Genomic DNA, 21,287 nt, shown 5'->3' on the forward strand with positions numbered 1-21,287 from the left:
TGCTTTACAGTCACTGGCTTTAACGGCATGGCTGTTGAAAGCCAGGTTCTGAGGAACCGAGGCCTGTCGGACTCGGTTATTTCCACCATGCTGAGGCCACGGAAGTCATCGCACGTGGAAGGCCTACATCTCTATGTGTGAGGAGATGGGGTGGCACCCACGGGCATATTCGGTTTATAGGATCCTGCTATTTCTGCAGCGTGGAGTGGATGAAAAACTTGCCTTAAGCACCATTGAGGAGCAGATTTCAGCCTTGGCTGTTTTATTTCAACGACCCTTGGTGACTCATTCACTGGTGAGTATGTTTGGACAAGGGGGTCCGACATGTGGCTTCTCCGGTTCGACCACCACTACCTCCGTGGGATTTGAATCTCTCGGTACTTCAGAAACCTCCCTTTGAGAACATTAGAGAGATTCCTCTTTTGACACTCTCTCAGAAGGTTGCCTTTCTGGTGGCCATTATATCAGTCAGAAGGGTTTCTGAGCTGGCAGCCTTGTCCTGCAAGTCCCCCTACTTGATCCTCCATAAGGATAAAGCGGTGCTACGCCCGCAGCCTGCTTTTCTGCCGAAGGTGGTTTTGGCTTTTCACGTGAATGAGGACATTGTGCTTCCATCTTTGTGTCCCCACCGCCCCCAGTTGCCCACTGGAAAAATTTCCATTCACTTCCTATTCCGGAGACGCAACAGGAAATGAGGGTAATTCCCATTAATTGAGGAATAGTGTCTCCATTGGAAGATTTCACCTGGTGGAAACTCTAAGGAAGATAATACATTTTTTATTTTATTTTTTTATGCAACTTGCGGGTTGAATAATTTTTTTTTTTTTTTTACCAATTCCCCCATCCATACATCAAGGTAGATGAGGGAATCCCTCCCAATGAGTTGTGTTCTCACGGTGGGAGCCTTCCCCACTATCAGAGAACAATAATTAGTGTTGCTGGCTATAGCCAGCGGCACTGATCATTTGGAAAAACAAGAGGGTGGTTGTGCAGAAGTCAATCTCTAGCTCAACTTCTGTACAACCAGGGTGTACATACATGGATTGAATATCGTCTAGAACCCACCAAATTTTTATCCTTGTATGTCCGGCTTAAGATTTTGGATTTCCATAATTGTCCCAGTGACAATGGCCACCAGGAAAAGGAGAGAGTGAATCAACCCAAAAGGGATACAGGCAATGAAAACCTGACAAAGGGTTCTAGCTCCATCCCCTCTCTATCCAAAATTAAAAAAGTTTGGGATTTACATACTTTATTTTTACTTATAAAGCAGGAAATTTGAAAATAACCAAACATTCACTATTGGCCAATCTCTTCCTTTATAAATTTGCCCCTTGAACTCACTCTGTTACATAATTCTGGTAAATAATATTGTGGTATAGGTCATAGGAATTTTGGGTCCCAAACCAAAAACCAGGGGGATTGTGGGCGATTGGACTATTGCGGTACGGTAAGCAAATATAAAAAATGCACATGAAAAGAAAAATAATTTTTTTATTAATATTGATGTGAAACAATCAAATACAAACAAGCATGCGATTAAAAAAGTGACACTCTATGTGTATCACCACAATAAACGACCCCAAGAGGTGGGAAGGTCATAGTGGGAGTAGAGGTCACTAGGAGTTTCTCTACTAGTTTCGCGGCCATTGCCGCTTCTTCAGGAGAACAGTCTGGAATAAATTAACAAACCAACAATAACTAAACAGGTAACAGGCATAGCAATACAGTCAAGCCTGACTTACATTATAAAGGGGAAAACTTTTTTAATCGCATGCTTGTTTGTATTTGATTGTTTCACATCAATATTAATAAAAATTATATTTTTCTTTTCATGTGCATTTTTTATATTTGCTTACCGTACCGCAATAGTCCAATCGCCCACAATCCCCCTGGTTTTTGGTTTGGGACCCAAAATTCCAATCTTTATCTAACTTAGAATCCTGGATGATGGTACTTTTAACTAATTTTACATCATATGTATCCTGTAGAGGCCAACTTTATATCACATTGATTAGGTGGATAACACACCCGGGCCCCTGTCTGGCGACTTTCGGTGACCACCATGGATCGGAGCTATGTGGTCTAGCTCCTTAGTGGGGTTCCGCATCTTGCCTGACAACTAGCCTCTCATTTGTAAATTTGTTATTTTTACTTTTATTTTTTCTACTTGTGCGATTCACTAGCAATTTATATTGGTGGTCCTTGCCTACAGCCTATAGAGGCCGTATAATTACATACTATCTACCCTATTTACCTCATTGGGGTTTAGATTGTCGGCAATTCCTTCTTCTTTTCCCTTTTATCGTTTTTTGTTTTCCTATTTCCTGTTATGCTAACCCCTAAATATCTTGCTTGTGATCCCAGTGGCATTTATTATCAATTAATGCCCATATCTTTATTACATATCATTGTACTGTTACGGTATCTGTTTGTACCTTATTTTTACAAAATATGTATCCATATTGTATTTCCTGCTTTACCAATTGCTCTTCCAAGGACTGAGCTGCTTTGCCACACTCCCCCCCATTCCTCCGCGGCTGGGCTGTCCCAGTGTGTTCTCTCTTGCGACGATCCAATGCCCGCCCGATTGGGGTTAACAACCCCCGCCCTGGGGCTCCGCCCCACCTACTCTGGACTGACAAGGCTATGCCTTGCTTGCAGTACACGGGCGCATGCGTGGTCGCGATCATCTTCCGACAGCATGTGGGCGGTCAGTCCAAGTGACGCTGTGCGCCGGTGAATGCTGCCGTGCACTGTCGTCACTCAAGCGGGGGATATTTAAGCAGACACAGTCTGCTCTGTGTGTGACGGACGCCGGGTCCCGGATTGCTGCCACTTTAACGAGTGCCCAGTAAGTTATAACCTCTCTATCCTGCGTGGCTTCCATTACATGTCAGCCCTCAACCTGGCTCATGTTTCCAGTGGATTAATCCCTCTCCTTCTCCCCCCATATATATAGGTTACCATGGCTATAATCTCCAGTCCCAGGTACAATTGTTTGTGCTATGTATGCACCAAGCAGTGCTTTTTGCTGCCTTCAACCACCATGTTGTCCCAGCACTAGTTCCGGCTGGGTCCCCTTTCCTGGGGACCCCCTATTTCTGCTACTTACCAGTACAGGTATTCTCCCCCTTACACACTGCTGTGTTCCTCACAACCACTTTCCCGCCCTCCCTTCCCTTTCTCTCTCTCTCTCCTCCCCCCCCTTCCCCTCCTCTTCCCCCCTCCCTTTCTTTCCTTGTCCCTTTTTCCACTCCTTCCCCCCCCTTTTTTTCCCCTTTCCCCTCCCTTTTTTACCCCCTCTTTCCTGACTTTATCCCTGGTTTCCTCTCTTCCCCCTCCCCCCCTTTCTTGCCCCCCTTTCCTCCTGTGCCTTCCTCCCCTCAATTCCTTTCCCACCCTCTTACCCTCCTCTTCCTCCCTTTCCCCCATTTCCCTCCCTCTTTTCACCCTCTCCCCTTTTTTCTTCCCTTTTCTTTTTTATTGTCTCACCCCGCACTCTCACCACCCTCACCTATCTACCCCTTTATTGATTATCACCATTTTTTGCACCTCCCTCTGGAGTTCCTTTGTCAATTGCCACACAATGTTCACGGTTGCCTTACACGCTTCCATTTGTTACCCTGCCTAGATTTTAAGTCCATCCACACATATGTCCCCCGTCGGTCGCCGCAGGAGACCTTACCTGGTCACTCCTGCCCCCGCGTATGATGGGGGTCGTAGGTAAGCAGCTCAACCCTTGTTTTCCCCTTTATCTAATGTAAGTCAGGCTTGACTGTATTTCTATGTTTGTTACCTGTTTAGTTATTGTTTGTTTGTTCATTTATTCCAGACTGTTCTCCTGAAGAAGCGGCAATGGCCGCGAAACTAGTAGAGAAACTCCTAGTGACCTCTACTCCCACTATGACCTTCCCTCCTCTTGGGGTCGTTTATTGTGGTGATACACATAGAGTGTCACTTTTTTAATCGCATGCTTGTTTGTATTTGATTGTTTCACATCAATATTAATAAAAATTGTATTTTTCTTTTCATGTGCATTTTTTATATTTGCTTACCGTACCGCAATAGTCCAATCGCCCACAATCCCCCTGGTTTTTGGTTTGGGACCCAAAATTCCAATCTTTATCTAACTTAGAATCCTGGATGATGGTACTTTTAACTAATTTTATATCATATGTATCCTGTAGAGGCCAACTTTATATCACACGTGGTATAGGTCATAATATTCTGTAGATTGTATTTATGCTCCCGTTTTTTGAATATTCCAGATCTGGAAAAATGAACGGGCAAATAAGGAGCTTGTGGTTGGTATAAGAAGCAGTCCATTCATTGTTTTGTTACCGTGACCACACACTGAGCTCAGATTTGTGAGCACACATACACCTCACCTCCCTTCCCCGGGCTGTCGCCATGGATAGCAAACACACACATACACATGCCTGCAAACAATGTGGAGTCACCTCTACTAGACTGGTGAGTTTATCTGTAACTTTTATCTGTTCCTAATCTAAAATCTTCATTCACTGTGATAGTCATCTCCCCTAACACTTCTCTCAGTGGTTGCTATGGGGTATAGCACAGCACTTCCACTTGCCTTGTTTCTCACATGCAGTCCTTGATTTAAAGTGTATCTGAAACTATAACTTTTTAAAAAGTTTTGACTACAGTAGGGAAAGGTTTGAACCCCTTTAGTTTCTTTTTTCCTTTGCATAGTTTATTAATAAAAAATATTTTTCATAGAAAGTAGTGCTAATCCTAGCTAGATAATGTGAATCTAAATGTTGATTTCAACCAAATCATGTACATACCCCAGAAGGGCCCATTCGCACTTAAGAATTCCTTTGCAGTGCTTTAATGCACATGGGTTAAGGCGCATCATGGCACCTGTTAATATTGTGTGGATGAAAAAACATGCATCACCTTTTTTTTTTTTTAAACAAAGCAAGGTATATGCCTTGTGTGGTGCTGTTGTATTGTTGAGTATTACTATACAATGGGGGTTATTTACTAAAGGCAAATCCACTTTGCACTACAAGTTCAAAGTGCATTTAAAAAATTGCACCCGAAAGTGCACTTCAAAGTGCAGTTGTTGTAGATCTGAGGAGATGCAAGGAAAATGAAAAACAGCATTTTAGCTTGCACATGATTGGATGATAAAATCAGCAGAGCTTCCCCTCATTTCAGATCTAACCCTGAGATTTACAGCAACTGCACTTTCAAGTGCACTTTGCACTTGTAGTGCAAAGTGGATTTGCCTTTAGTTAATAACCCCCAATGTGTTGGGGTGCAATTCACAATGATTGGCACTGCCCATACAGCAGGTGCATTGCCATGCGTTGTGGCAATACGCGTTTTGCCACAATGCATATGTGTGAATGGGCTGCCAACATACCACAATGTTTTAAAAAATTTAACATTTCTTTCAAATTGCAGTGCACGACAATGCACAGTATAAGCGTTGTGGTGCATTGTACTTAAATGTACAATACATTGGAGTGCCGTTCACAATGACTTTCACTGCACATAGAACAGATGCTTTGTAGCAATGCACGTTTCCACATACAGAAGTGTGAATGGGTCCTAAGTGGTTTTGCTATCATGCTTGCAGGCTGCAGTATTCTCCTTCTGCCAGATGGTGGAGCTGTAGCCTTAGCGGATGTTTTCAATCCACAACTCGGCCTGTGAAATAACCTGCCTGTTGTTATGTTGATCCACAGGCTTCTATACCTATTAAATCACTGAGCTGGATGTAGAAAAAAGTTACAACTTTGCTCTGATTTCACTAGCTGCATACTACTTCAATGTCAGAACATTGAGGCCAGAAAACTAAAAGAAGGAGGTCAGGAACGGCCGCCTCCATATTTCTCCTCCTATATAGGGTGTTAAATAATCTCATCGGGGTGCACAAATGTTTTTGAAATCAAATTGTGTGTGTAGTTTGTAAATATATTTGGACATCAGGGCAGCCATTTTTGCTTATTATCGATGCAGGCCTTGCTTGTTATGTAGTGTTGCACAATTATTGAGCTTTAGGCTTTTGTGTTCACGGGACGTTTTTACAACCTATCCTGAACAATTTAACTTGACAGATAGTAACCCACGTTTAAAAAGTCAGTTTTGCCGCATTTATATTAGAAGCATTTTTAAAAAAAAACGTCTGTAAACGAAATGCCGCTAAACGCGAGTTAACACTTTTAGAAGCTTTTGGCGCTTGAAATGCCTCTAAACTCAGCTTCTGAACCCATTTTTTTTGCCTTCCAAAAAAGCCTCTAAACTCAACTTCCTAGAAACTACTATAAACTACCCTGTGTACATATACTGATAAGATAACATTGAGGAGAGTTCAGGAAAAAAATGCCCAACTGCTCCTAAACGTCCGTTTACCAGAGCAGCAGGGGCGGACTGACAACTCATGGGGCCCCCGGGCAATAGAAGATTATGGGGCCCCTGGGCGTACAGATGGCCACCACGCCAGGAGGCAGTGCAGAGGCAGGGCAGCTAAAATCTCGGGATTTTCATATCAAAAGCATGTCGGTTTCAGACATATCAGGGACAGATGTAAAAAAAACAGATTTTTTACATACTGTCCCTGGTTTTACTAAGCCTGGCAACCCTGATGGGGCCCCCTAGTGGCATGGGGCCCTCGGGCAGTGCCCGAGTGACTCAATGGTCAGTCCGCCCCTGCAGAGCAGTGTACATGCGGCCTAACTGTTCCCCTTGATCTCTCTTAGTATAAATCTATGGGTCAGGTTTGACCTGATTTTAAAGCTTGATTTCTGTTTCAGGTCTTTCGAGGTTTACAGACATGTCAACGGCAGTAATTCCCTCCCCCCACCCTGTGCCCTTGCTACCCGATCCCCCAGTTCACTCCCCTGGCTTTGCACCCCGTGGAAACCATCGGATATTACTCCAGAGCCCTCCTTACAGTGATGCAAAATTGGAGCTGCTGAGAAGACTGAGGAGCCCTCTAAAGATGGAGCAGTCCACTTCTCACACCCTGGGCTATCTGACTTGGCTAGAGGTCAGCCGGCTGCCCCCTCTCCTTCCGCTGCGGCCGGACCGACCATATAATAGTGCTGTGTGGAGACAGGTAACCGCGGCCCCAGCCAGCCCCAGACCCCAGGACTCCATCCCTGCACCCTCCCGAATGGAGGAGAACACATGGAGTAAGTTTGCTCGTTGCAGCGGGGTTCGGAGGGATGAGAGTGAAGCATGTGCTTTACATATACGGAGCCAAGGAAGATCGCCTCCTATAGACTCACAAGGGAACATACTTCCACCTCCTGGGTACAAACGGTGAGTGGTCCAAATTCGTTGTTATAAGCCTAAGACTTTTGAAGTTGCTCTAGTTCCTACTGCTTGTCTCACAAGTTACATCCCATGTCGCAGCAGTGTGAACCGAGCCTTAGCTGCTAGTGGGAGTAACTGTAAACCTGTATCACCAAACCCCTCCAGTTCAGCAAGATTAGAAAAGTTTAAAGTAAACCATCAACGGTAAAATCAGTCTGGTTATGCATTAAAGCATGGTTGGTATACTCACTGTGAAACCTAAGGGGTTAATCCTGTGCATTGTGTAAAAAGGCTTTTTGACCCTGTCTTCTCTGATCTTCCACTGTCCCCAATCCATCTCCTGATAAGACAGAGCCCTTGGAGTCACTCTGCACATGCTCAGTTTAGTGTTTAGTGTGTATTGCTAGAGAGTTTATTTTTATTTTTGGGGGAGAGTGGATGTGATCAGCACAGGGCCAATCAGCACTGTCCAGAGGGTCAGGGGTCCTACAGCCTCTAAGGACAGCCAGGGGAGAATGAAAACTCCTCCTACAAGCTTTAACCAGACACTGATAAAAGTCACAAGACTGCTATATACTGCTTATAAGAAAGGGTATTTAGCTGTTGATATTTACAAAAATAATTGTATTTCTGTGTCCTGTGGGGGACCAGATATAATAAATGCAGGGTCCCGTAACACTTAAACCAATTTAAGACTGGACTGTTTCACCTTGTTTCTGCTGAGGCTATTTTTCAGATTTCAGCACTTCTCACACTTTGAATGACATTTACTCAGTCATGCAACACTGTATCCAAAGTGATTTTTCTTTATAATTTTCTTGTGACAGAGAGAGTTTGCCTATGGCGGTACTTAATCACCATTGGGTTTTAATTTTTTTGCAAAAAAAATACAGAAATAAAAAAAATAAAAAATCCCTTTTCTGTTTTATTATTCCTTTTTCTGTTATAGCATTTTGTAAATAATCTTTCTGCATAAACTTAGCCCAAAATGTATTCTGCTATATTTCCTTGGTAAAAAAAATAACCTAAATCAGTGTATATTATTTAGTATGTGTGAAAGTTATAGAGAGTCTAGTCTACAAGCTATGGTATATATGTATTGATGGCCTATCTCATTTCTTGAGGCTCTAAAATGCCAGGACAGTACAAATACACCCCAAAATGACCTATTTTTGCAAAGTAAACAGTCCATGTTATTTAGTACGAGGTATTTATCTTGGTGAATTTTTGAGAGGTTGTAAATTTTTGTCCGATTTTTTTGCAAAATTAGGAAATTAAAGGAACACTAAAAATTTGGTCAAATAACAAACATGTCATACTTACCTCCACTGTGCAGCTCGTTTTGCACAGAGTGTCCCCGAACCCTGTCTTCTGGGGTCCCTCGGCGGCTGTCTCGGCTGCTCTTCGCAAGAGCTTTCCACCTTCATGTGAGCTCGCATGGTGGAAAGCTTTTGCGGGCACGCTCCCGTGATACAGCGGCGGGCATAGACGCCGAATGTATCACTCGGTGCGCCCCATCATCGGATGTGATTGACAGTAGCACCAGCCAATGGCTGCGCTGCTATCAATCAGTCCAGCCTAGCCAACTAACGGCCAGGCTGGGAACCGAAGAGGATCACGGGGGCGCGTGCGGGACTTTTCGAGGGGTAAGGTAAGTAAAACGGGGGTTCGGGGGGGGGGCCTGTACTGTCGGATGTTTTTTCACCTTAAAGCGGAGGTTTACCCTTTAAAACATTTTTTGACACTACACAAAGTCGCGCCATCCTACCGACACAAGGCCGGTGTTTTTTTTTTTTTGTCAGCACATACCTGTTAATCCCAATTTTCACCTCACGGCGATCCCGCGGGAGTGGGCGTTCCCAAGCACTGCCTGTGATTGACAGGCTTCCGAACGGCGCATACTGCGCATCACAGGTTGCCGGAAAAACCCGAACGTCAGTGCGGCTCTATACGGCGCCTGCGCACCATCGTTTGGGTTCTGTCGGCAACCTGTGACGCGCAGTATGCGCCGTTCGGAAGCCTGTCAATCACAGGCAGTGCTTGGGAACGCCCACTCCCGCGGGATCGCCGTGAGGTGAAAATCGGGATTAACAGGTTTGTGCTGACAAAAAAAAAAAACACTGGCCTTGTGTCGGTAGGATGGCGCGACTTTGTGTAGTGTCAAAAAATGTTTTAAAGGGTGAACCTCCGCTTTAATGCAAAGGATGCATTAAGGTGAAAAAACATTTACCTTTACAACCCCTTTAAATAATATGTGTTTTATTTTTCACACAGTTATAATTTTAACAAGTTATGTCTCACACACGGCAAAGGCATACTTAGAATTACACCGCAAAACACATTCTGCTATGCCTCCTGAGTATGAGAATACCACATGCGTGACTCTTTTTCACAGCCTAGCCGCATAGAGGGGTCCAAAATCCAAGGAGCACCACTGCGGCGGGTGCTGCTGTCTGATTACAGTGTCCCGTGATCGGGAACGGTCATCAGTGACGTGTCATGTGTAGCCACGCCCCCTAACAGTAAGAATCACTCCCTAGGGAACACTTAGCCCCTGCAGTGCCCCCTAGTGGTTAACCCCTTCACTGCCAGTGTCATTTTTACAGTAATCAGTGCATTTTTATAGCACTGATCGCTGTACACATGACAATGGTCCCAAAATGGTGTCCGATGTGTCCGCCATAATGTCGCAGCCAGGATAAAAAACGCTGACCGCTACCATAACTAGTAAAAAAAAAAATATTACCAAAAATGCCATAAAACAGTCCCCTATTTTGTAGACACTATAACTTTTGCGCAAACCAATCAATAAATGCTTATTGCGATTTTTTTTTTACCAAAAATATGTAGAAGAATACGTATCAGCCTAAACTGTGGAAAACATTTTTTTATCTATTTTTTGGGGATATTTATTATAGCAAAAAGTAAAAAATATTGTATTTTTTTCAAAATTGTCGCTGTTTTTTTGTTTATAAAGCAAACAATAAAAATCCCAAAGGTGATCAAATACCACCAAAAGAAATCTCTATTTGTGGGGAAAAAAGGACGTGAATTTTGTTTGGGAGCCACGTCGCACGGCTGCGTAATTGTCAGTTAAAGCGACGCAGTGCCGAATCGCAAAAAGTGGCCTGGTCTTTGACCACCAAAATGGTCCGGGGCTGACGCGGTTAAGCAACCTGTGTAGAGTTGACAAATCCAGGCAGTCCCATCTCTGCTAAGAAAGTTGTATCTGTCTCTTCTCATTCTTCAGTCTGTGTAATCTGATCTTCCTGCCGTTGAGATTTTTTCACAGCTGTAGAAAAAAAAGCAGGGAAAGCTGCCAGTTGCAAGTGGTAAAGATTAATTATTCAAATATTATGTGTTAAATTTACCCCGGTAAGGAAATAAAAACAACTTTTTTACACATTTTTATACCTTCCTTAATGTAAAATTGATCACTAGAATCTGATAAAATCTTCCATTATGCAAAGGCCTCCAATACAAAATGACAATGCAGACAGGAAAAAATAGATAGAAGACAGACAGGGACAGAGGAGAAAGACAGCCAAACAGACTGGATTCATTTAGTCCAGGAGGTATAGAATGATAATTGGAAATTTCACAGCTTTTTTAAGTGCACAATCCTCTCTTTCTCACATGCTCTCCGCACTGAGTGCTGAAGAGCAACCAGAGAGAGAAATAGTCGTCTGAGAACTGTACATATACAAATAGCATGAACTCATAAAAGTAAAAGGAAGTCTCGCTAAAATCGAAAAATACGTTTTGTCAGATGTAGATGTCAGTTCAAAAGTTATTTTTAATTTGCACCTGTCATTACAATATTGCCTAGTGATCCTGCCATGAAGGCCATCATTCAGGCATTTCCTGTTATAGGGTGAAAGCACTCTGTCTCCTAGTCATGCTTGTGTGTTGTCACCCTGTCACATGGGCTTCCTATCTGGTAGAGACTACAAGTGGCCAATTCAACTGACATTACACCCACTGTGAGAAATGCCATACAGCCATCACTGGAGTGCATGTAGACAGGAAATGGCTGCATAGGGGCTGAAGGAGATCAGCAGAACTGAGATATAACAAAGGATGAAAAAAGTGAAAACAAGTATTTGATTTAAAAAATGGCAATTATGGTGAACAGTGCATAGAGCAAACTATATGTCATCCAGTTAGGGCTTTCTACTTTAACCTCTTGGCGCCGGGCACCTCTGTGTGCATACAAAACAAAGCCCTGCCAAAAGACTCTAAATAGATAAATCACATTTAGGATATGGTGTAAATCAAGTCCGTAAAGTGCAATTAACAGCATATGTCTCCAGATGACAATAAAGTTCATGCAGATATAGAATCCTGGAAGCAGACACCACCCAAAGTGACAGGTATTGTAACACTAAAGTGATCCCTTCACCCAAATGTAAGGTCGCTTACCAGAGGGCAAGCTTTATATGCAGTCGGCTATAGCCCAGCCGCGGCCTTTGTGGACTCACAGGAATACAAGGAGAGACAGGTCCCAAGGAAGACACCAGGCACGATCTCAGGCTCATCCGAATGTAGGAATGGAAAGAAAGTGCACCATAGCGTAATTCCGTATAGATATTGGCATTTATTAAAAAGCGTAGGCGTACTTACGAACATCGATATAAAAACAGCATATAAAACGAAAGTGCCGGCCGGCAACTGTTGGAGCCCTTCCTCCTTAGCGTGGTGACGTCACTGCACGTCCTCCCAGGCGCGTTTCGTCATCAATTGGATGTTCTCAATAGGATAGCCACTGTGATTGACTGATATGTGGTCTGAAAACTTGCGGTAAAGTGATGGTAAGTGTTCCAGGTTTGTGCTCTCGGCACAAGTGTATTGGGAGCAGTTAACGCAAATATACAGTCCCTCTGCACTAAGGACCAGGCGCTGGGAGGCTAAATATTTGCGTACAGCCAGCGCCAAGGGGTTTATTAATATAAATTATTTATTTATCCATTATTTATTACAGGTCTTTTTATATAGCACTCAAACTTTACGCACCACTTATTACATACAGTACATTCACATCAGTCTCTGCCCTCAAGGAGCTTACAAGGTCCCTAACTCTAATTCGTACATACACATGCTAAAGCCAATTAACTTACCAGCATGTCTTTGGGGTGTTGAAGGAAACCTATACAAGCACAGGGAGAACATGCAAACTCCATGCAGATCACTTTTTATTCTTTTGGTGTTTTCAGCAGGTACTCGTCGCTTGACAGAGGTGCTGCTAGCGATTTGGAACATGCAGTCCCCGCCCCAGAGGAGTCTGGCTTCTTCTCTGCCCCCGAATACCAGCGCAAACCACGCAAATTGACCCTGAAGAGTAACTCCCCAAATTACAGCGAGATCCTGCAGAGGTATCGGGAACTTCAGAGAGGTGCACGGACTGTGGTGCCACATAACAGCAGAATAAGCACACCAAAGACTGTAATGCAAGTAACCTGAAGAATGCACATAAAGCCATCAGAGTACTGGTCAGCGTTGCAACATACACTTTGGAGTGCAGAGCCCGGCAAACTATGAATATTTTTATTGTTATCTAAGGATGTACACTCATCCCCTGACTGTTGAGGATAAAACTATGATGGATCTGTATGGTACAGCAATAACAAATATGAGTTAAGGCATTGCAGCACGGTAAGACATGCAGATGGTACAGCATACAAGCCCAGATGTTTTTTCATTCTGGTGTCGCTTCAATATTCTATGCCACACAGCTGTGCAAAATCCCTTGGCCTGTAGGCAACATGGTGTTCTGGGAATACTTAGGCCCCTCCTCCGTGTGTCCGTAAGCTCAGCGGGGATCGCTCCGTTGATCCCCGCTGAGCGGGCGGATGACAGGGCAGTCTCCGCATACTGTGCAGGGACTGCCCTGTCTTTTCTCCGCTCTCCCCTATGGGGGGAAGCGGATTAACACGGACCGTATGTCCGTGTTCATCCGATCCGCTCTGCAGACGGAAGAAAAAATAGGATCTCATTCCGTCTGCAAAATCGGATGTTTGCGGAGGCGGACGATTACGGGTGTCAGCGGTCATGTTCATCCGCTGACACCTGCAATCACATAGGGACCAATGTATGTCCCTTTTTCATCCGCAAACGGATGGATAAAAAAGCGGACATACGGTCCGCACGTGTGAAAGGGGCCTAAGGCTCAATGCACACTGGGCTTAAAAAAACGCAGTTCCCTTGGCTGAAAAAAAAAAAGAACACTCTTATAGGGCGTTTTTGTACATATATTTAGGCACGTTTAGGAGTGTTTAGCGTTATTTTCTGACCGAACACTCCAATCAAAAACACAAACCAGAAGGGTATTTTTTCCTGCCTCTAAACGATAAACTTAAAATATGCCTGTAATCGTCCTAAGGTGCATGGACACATAGGATAACAGCTGCTTCTACTGGCAGCGATTTTTAGGACAGTGTGCATGGAGTCTTAATATGTACTTTTTAGTGGATTTACAAGTCTGCATAAATACATTATCGACATGATATCATACAGCAACAGTGTCATTTCTCAAAAAAATACATCTTTTATAATTAAAAATCTGTCCTTAAGCTGCAGTCATGAATGAAGTGCTGCTCACCCCTAAAAAGATAATGAAGAAGGAAGGGCTCCCCAATGGGGTTTTTAGGCAGCAAAAAATTATATAAGTAATTACAGAGACGTACCAATTTGTTGTATAAAAGTAGAAAAAATATATTTAATAAGTAGAAAAATTGAAAAGTTGTAAAACAATGAGCTCTGGTACAGTTTACATTGAGAACACATACATGTAAAAATATAGCACCAAAATTACATGACACTGATCAACATGAATGGCTGATCTTCGAGTCAAGTTGTTCCTGACGCGTTTCGACCCCCACATATGGGTCTTCTTCGGAGGAAAAGGTATATGGTGCAAACTATAATGGAAATAGATATATAATAGTAAAGTACATAATACATAGTAAAGTTTAGGTGAGGACAAATACATTTAGAGTATATAGTTACCAACTCACAGGTTGTGTTTCTGAGTTCTATTTGGACCAGAGTAAGATTAGAATCCTGAGGATCCCTGGTTACTTGTCTCCATACGGGTGGTTGGCACCCCCAAAAAGGGCCTCAACGATGCCCCACATAAACGGCCTACAGGGACCCACAGTATAGCTGGGTAGGATCCAAAGGTCCAGCCAGGGAGTGCGGGCCGGACAGGTGGAGGCAGGGCCGTTTGAAGGAATTTGGGGGCCCCAAGCAAAATGGACATAGAGGCCCCCCAACCCCCCCTGAATGCACACAAAGCCTACAGGAACCGCAGCATAGCGATACAGTTTAAGTTCACCCACACTCAAAGACTGGTGCCCCCATCACAGACTGGTGCCCTTATCACAGACTGGTGCCCTTATCACAGACTGGTGCCCTTATCACAGACTGGTGCCCTTATCACAGACTGGTGCCCCCATCACAGACTGGTGCCCCCATCACAGACTGGTGCCCCCATCAAAGACTGGTGCCTCATCACAAACTGGTGCCCCCATCACAGACTGACCCCCCATCACAGACTGGCCCCCCCATCACAGACTGGTGCCTCCATCACAGACTGACCCCCCCATCACAGACTGACCCCCCCTTCAGTTTAGACCCCATTTAGTGCATACCCCCACCTTCAGTTTCAGGGTACCCCCTTCAGTGCAATTTCCCGCCTCAGGATACCCCCCTTCAGTGCAGATCCCCCACCTTCAGTTTAGCTCCATTCAGTGCAGATCCCCGCTTCAGGGTACCCCCCTTCAGTGCAGATCCCCGCTTCAGGGTACCCCCTTCAGTGCAGATCCCCACCTTCAGTTTAGCCCCCCTTCAGTGCAGAACCCCCTTAAGGGCACCCCCCCTTCAGTTTAGCCCCCCTTCAGTGCAGACACCCACCTTCAGTTTAGCCTCCTTCAGTGCAGATCCCCCCTTTAGGGTACCCCCCTTCAGTTTAGCCCCCCTTCAGTGCAGACACCCACCTTCAGTTTACCCCGATCAGTGCAGGACCCCCCTATTCAGTACCTCAGATCAGCGCGGCGGCCACGGCGGCACATGCACAGCAGGTGAGGTCCCCCTCCCCTGTGTACACATAACAGAGGAGGGGGAGGCGGCTTCATGTGTGATATCCGGGATGGGATCGCTCAGGCACACAGCGGCGGCCGCAAGGGGGAGGATGGTTGGTGTAGCGGTGTGTCACCCTGCACCCCCCCCCCCCACTTCCATCAATTCGCCTCGCCCCTGCAGTCTACCGTCTGCCTGATATCAGGCGCCGGGCAGGAATCGGGATCGCTCAGACACAGCCGCGCCGTGAGAGGAGGGGATGGTTCGTGCAGCGGTGTGTCACCATGCACCCAGCACAGCCCCCCCACCCCCATCGCCACTATAGCTTGCCTCTCCCTGCGTGCCTTGCAGCGCTGTCATTGACATAATCGCGGAGGGGGTGCGGTGTGAACATAGCAGCAGACAGACAGGCCAGCTTGGGGGCCCCTTTCTAGCTCGGGGCCCCAAGCAATTGCTTGGTTTGCCTGTCCTGTTGCGACGGGCCTGGGTGGAGGGGGAGCCCAGCAAAGCACCTGCCAAAAGTGATGCCTGTTTGAGAATTCAAATATAAGGTAGTTTCAGTGTCTGAAAATCTATAAGCTGCAGTCATTGGCTAAACTGTCACACTCTGCTGCTAAAGCCACCCAATCACTTCCACACACCCTTGAATGGGCTGACCCCCACATCTTTGGCTCCACTGCCATTCTGGGGGCTCGGGCAAGCCATTGTTGGCAGAAGGGAAAGTGACCAGTAAAAATCCATTTACTCATATTTCTAGTGAATGAACCTGGAAGCAATGAGCATTTTGTCGATTCTGGATTCAAAGCTGCCAATGCTCAGCTAAAAAATAAAGAATGCTCAGAAAAGGCTCTTGGTAGCTGGAATGCTGGTGCAAGCAGCAAACTCTGAAGATCTAAATAGTTCTACTCTTGGCAACAAAAGTAGCAGAGAGATAATTATGTATTCGGATGTTACAAAGTATAGCTAATTGCATTTGCATTTCGCAGATAATGTCTACAACTATAAAAAAAATCAACTACACACAGAGGTCCCCAACCTTTTTGGCCAATTTCCCCTGGGGGGGGGGGGCCAGGGGCTATTCACTGAGTCTATCCTCAGCCCACAGTCCCCCCTTTATATCAGTGTCCTCAGTTCCCCTTTACATCACAGCCCCCCCCCTTTACATTACAGTGCAGTCCCCTTTACATCACAGTGCCCCTTTACATCACAGTGCTGTCCCCTTTACATTAATGTAACGAGTAATACTCTTTAAAGGGGGCACTAATGTGAAGGGGGCTGTGATGTAAAGGGAACGGCACTGTAAGGCCCCTTTCAGACAGAGCAGATCTCCCTGTTCAGTGGAGGATCTCTCCGCTGAACAGGTGGATGACACAGCCCGCTCTCCTATATGGGGCAGTTGGGTGGAAATGGACCATCTGTCCGTTTCCATCTGATTGTCATCCGATCTTCCCGACGGATGTCAAAAGTATCCCCATGCATCTGATTTTAGCGATTCGGATGCCAGTGGGTGTCACCTGAGGCCAGTCACTTCACTGAATATATGTAAGAGTTTACAACCGCTTTAAATAAAAAACCTACCATTAAAGTGTTTGTATAGTACATTTTTGGACTTTTACCTACAGGTAAGCCTATAATAAGCCTTACCTGTAGGTAAAAAAAATATCTCCTAAACCTTTACGGTTTAGGAGATATTCCCCTTGCAATGAGCCGCTGACTGCAGCGGCGCATGCGCACAGGGGATTCTCTGCTTAAGGCCTGGCAGACGCCGGACCTTGCCGGAAAGAAGTCTCCCGCACACACGCAGCTCCAGACACTCACAGCGCTGGAGCCGCGATACCCGGAAGCCACCCCGAGGCAACATGTCGGCTACCTCGGCATGGACCAGGTAAGTTACCGATGCCTCGTTCTAAAGTAAGTATTTCATAATGAGCTAGTATGCGGTGCATACTAGCTCATTGTGCCTCCAGAAAAAAAATTGTCTATGGGACTATACAACCTCTATACAACTGCTTTGATACTGTGATACTTTGACAATTACTCATTCATGCAACACTGTACCCAAATCATTTTATATCATTGTTTTTACAGACATAGCTCTCTTTTGGTGTTATTTATTCACCACTGTTTGTTTACTTTTCACTATATAAAGAAAAAGACTAAGAGCCGGTTCACACTGGGGCGACTCAGCCGCCTGACGAGTCGCGTCCCATTGAATGCAATGGAACCGTTCTAATAGGAGCGACGCAAGTCGCTCCGACTTAGAAAGAGGTTCCTGTACGACTTTGGGGGTGGCTCGGGGCGACCTGCATTGACTTCTATACAGAAGTCGTTTTGCAGGTCGCCTCTGAAGTCTTCCTCAGGACGACTTGCAGAGTCGCCCCCGAAGTCGTGCCACGGCTGTGTGAACCGGCTCTAAGGCTCCATGCACACTGAAGCTCATAAACTGCAGTTTATTGGCGTTTTGGTGTTTTTTTTAAAAGCCCATAAACTGCACTCTATGTTAGCCTAAGTGTCCATGCACACATGGACGTTTTTTAGCTTTAGTGAGCAGTGGAGATTATTGGCTTTTTTCTGAACGCAAGAAATTTGCGTTCAAAGTAAAGTTTTTCGGCAGGAAAAAAAGCAAAATGCTAATAAACGCTCAAAAACGCAGCTCGCCAGTGTTTTTTAGCTTTTTTTATCCATTGAAAAAAAAAAGCGAAAACACGCTAATAAACGCTATTGCAAAAACGCAAAAAAAAATTGAAAAGCTCTCTGCAAAGCTACTGGCATTTTTTATAGCTTTTTTTTAGCATCCAGTGTGCATGGAGCCTAAACATTGGGAAAAATCTTGTTCCCTTTGTGTTCTAAAACAGTAAATAAATAATCTTTTTTTAACTTCATTTATATACTATTCAGTCAGTGTGAAAGTTATAGACTACACAAACCATGGTGTATGTGTGTAAGATATATATATATATATATATATATATATATATATATATATATATATAAATATATATATATATAAATATATATATATATTTGAAATTTATCAGCTCTGATGTTTGACTATCTAATTTCTTGGGCCCCTAAAATGCCAGAACAGTACAAACACCTTCAAAATGACCTATTTTTGGATTGTAGGAATTTAAGTAAGATATTTAGCAAGAAGCATGGGAAGTTTTTTCAAAGTTGTAATTTTTTGCCACCATTTTTGGAAAATTAAGAAAGTAAATATAATTAGATTTTTTTTTTCACAACGTTGTCATTTTTTATTTTTATTTTTTTTACACACAGCATTGACATACTTACAATTACACTCCTAAACACATTATTCTACTTCTTAAATATGTGAATATGGGGATACCACATCATTGAGACTTTTTTGCTGCTTATGGTAATAGGTAGTGAAGGGCTTAGGCGTGTTCTGATCAAACCCGCCAGGAAGCCGACACTACACACCGCCAATCATAGGCATCATGTGTATGTGCAGCTGTCAGTCGTGAGATGTTTCACTGCCTATGATTGGCAGTGTGCAGCTTCCTGGCGAACATGCCCAAGCCAATCACTATTAATAGGCAGAAAAAAAGTTGTAATATAATAGGAAACCTTGTAAATTTTTAAGATATTTCTAGCACACAGCATGAGCATACTTATAACTACTACACCCTAAAACACATTCTGCTACTCCTCCCGAGTATGGGTGTACCACATGAGTAAAACTTTTTCTCAGCTTACCTGCGAAGAGGGGCCCAAAATCTAAGGAGCACCTTTAGGCCTTCAAGAAGCATAAATTACTTATTTCCTGACTATCTATCACATTTATGGAGGCCCTGGAGTGTCAGAACAGTAGAAGCACCCACAAAATGACTACATTTTGGAAAGTAAACACCCAATGGTATTTTTAGGAAGCATGGTGAGTCTTTTGAAAATTTCATTTTTGTAACAAGTTTTTAAAAATTAAGGAAGAAAAAACGTTTTTTTTTTTTTTTTAAATAAAGCTGTCAATTTAATGTAGATATTTTTCATACACAGTATGGGATAACTTAGGATTTCACTCCAAATCACTTTGCTACTCCTCACAAGTATGGGAATACCACATGTATGAGACTCTTTTAATGTTTGGACTGATTATGTGTCTGAGATTGTATCTTGTGTATCATAAAAATCAACCAATATTGTATCAAGAACACTTTGTACAAGTGTCAGAGAATATAACTTTGTGTAGAATCCCATATAGCAGCCCCCATTCCTTTAAGCCAAGCAAGCCTAGCCTACTGGTATGTGCTGCCCCCAGGAATGCCATGTTCACTGACCAGGAACTGCAGGTCACTGAACAAAGGGTATACAAACGAGTACCTGTGGAGTGCAGTTGTGCGCACGGGATGCCTGGGACTGGGGTCTTGCATGGAACATAGTCAGGTCAGTGGGACTTGCAGATGGGTCTGTTCAGGTGGCAGGCAAAATTGTGTTCAGCAATCATGAAAATGATTGGTATAGGCAGCAAAAATATGGTTGATAAACAGGCCAGGGTCAGTTTAGGCATCAGGTACAAGGGTCACTGCACTGGCATGGTGGCCAGAACACCAATCAGGAACATTGTTGGCGGCTGCACTGGACTAGTGACACTAGCAATGATGTGACTAGCAATCATTAACACTGTTGCTGGCTGCACTGACTCTGGCAACAATAGCACTAGTGTGGCTAGCGATCAGGAACACTTTTGCTGGCGCACTAGTCTGGTGACACTGGCAGTGGTGTGGCTTGTGATTAGGAACATTTTTGCCGACTGCACTGGTCTACTGACACTGGTACTAGTGCGGTGGCAATTAGGAACACTGTTGCTCGTTTCATTAGCCTGGCGACACCAGGACTGGTGTGATGGCAATCAGGAACACTGTTGGTAAAATACACTGATCTGATGGCACTGGTGAGGCTAGCATCAAAAATGCTGTAGCTGGCTGCATTGGCTCTGGTGACACTGTACTGGAGTGACAAATATCAGGAACACATTGCTGCTTACGCTGGTCTGGTGACCCTGGGACTGGTGTGGCTAACTATCAGGAACACTGTTGCTGGTCTACACTGGTTTAGTGATAATGGGACTGGTATGACAACAATCAAAAACACTGTTGCTTACTGACACTGGTCTGGTGACACTGAGACTTGTGTGGAGGCAATCGGGAATACTGTTGCTGGCTTACACTGTTCTGGTGACAATGTACTTGTGTAGTTAGTGATCATGGACACTGTTGCTGGCTTATACTAGTTTAATGGCACTGGAACTGGTGTTACTAGCGATTAGGAACATTGTTGCTGGTTTATACTGGTCTGGTGATATTGCATTGGTATGGTGACATTTAGGAACACTGTTGCTGGATGCTCTGGTCAGTTAACGCTGGGGCTAGTGTAGTGGTGATCAGAAATACTGTGAGAAGCTTACACTAGTCTGGTGACATTGTAACTCTTGTGGCTAACTGGTGGGGCTAGCGATCAGGGACACTCGTCTGGTGAGAAAGTACTGTTATGGGTAGCAAGGGACACTGTAAAAATGTTGCTCTTGATCACTTTGGGGGGAATTTATCAAAACTAAAGCAGCTGTATATTCTCTTGTTAAAAAGCAGTTGTATATGGCAACCAATCAGTTGCTATCTTTAGATTGTTCAGTTAAGCTTTGTAAATGAAATATAGAAGTTGATTGGTTGCCGTGCACAGCGGCTCCAGTTTTCTCTCACAGGTGATTAGTGATTAATGTGTGAGCGATAACACGGCGCTGGTGACAAAATTCAGCCTTTGCTTATAATTATCTCTGTGATTGGGTCACAGTGATTACATGGTACAGGGCCAGTGATCACACAGGGTGCTCGTGCACACGAGTGGCACAAAGGGGAAGCAGTTATGTACAGTGCCTCGAAAAGCAGCCGTCTAGATCATGT

General features: G+C 44.3%; 1 protein-coding gene across 3 annotated transcripts; it reads left to right on the top strand.

Annotated features, from left to right (window-relative positions):
* Positions 1-1,842: 1,842 nt before the first annotated feature.
* TEX52 (testis expressed 52) lies at positions 1,843-13,143 on the top strand. 3 transcript variants are annotated; one of them, XM_040345238.1, is made up of 6 exons: positions 1,843-2,854; positions 2,963-3,123; positions 3,635-3,726; positions 3,836-4,476; positions 6,789-7,299; positions 12,507-13,143. In XM_040345238.1, exons 5-6 carry the CDS (start codon positions 6,809-6,811, stop codon positions 12,751-12,753), a joined length of 738 nt encoding a protein of 245 aa, XP_040201172.1. In that variant the 5' UTR covers positions 1,843-2,854; positions 2,963-3,123; positions 3,635-3,726; positions 3,836-4,476; positions 6,789-6,808; the 3' UTR covers positions 12,754-13,143. The 3 variants fall into 3 exon arrangements, with proteins under 3 accessions (XP_040201172.1, XP_040201174.1, XP_040201173.1); XM_040345240.1 differs by having other exon boundaries at positions 12,510-13,143; XM_040345239.1 differs by lacking the exons at positions 2,963-3,123; positions 3,635-3,726; positions 3,836-4,476.
* Positions 13,144-21,287: the final 8,144 nt, after the last annotated feature.

This window comes from Rana temporaria, chromosome 3 (assembly GCF_905171775.1).
Source record: "Rana temporaria chromosome 3, aRanTem1.1, whole genome shotgun sequence".
NCBI lineage: Eukaryota > Metazoa > Chordata > Amphibia > Anura > Ranidae > Rana > Rana temporaria.

Bases quoted from the DNA above. Each gene is read 5' to 3' on its own strand.
- TEX52 (XM_040345238.1), top strand. From the start codon at position 6,809: ATGTCAACGGCAGTAATTCCCTCCCCCCACCCTGTGCCCTTGCTACCC. The intron at 7,300-12,506 runs GTGAGTGGTCCA...TGGTGTTTTCAG, and splicing joins CCACCTCCTGGGTACAAACG to CAGGTACTCGTCGCTTGACA.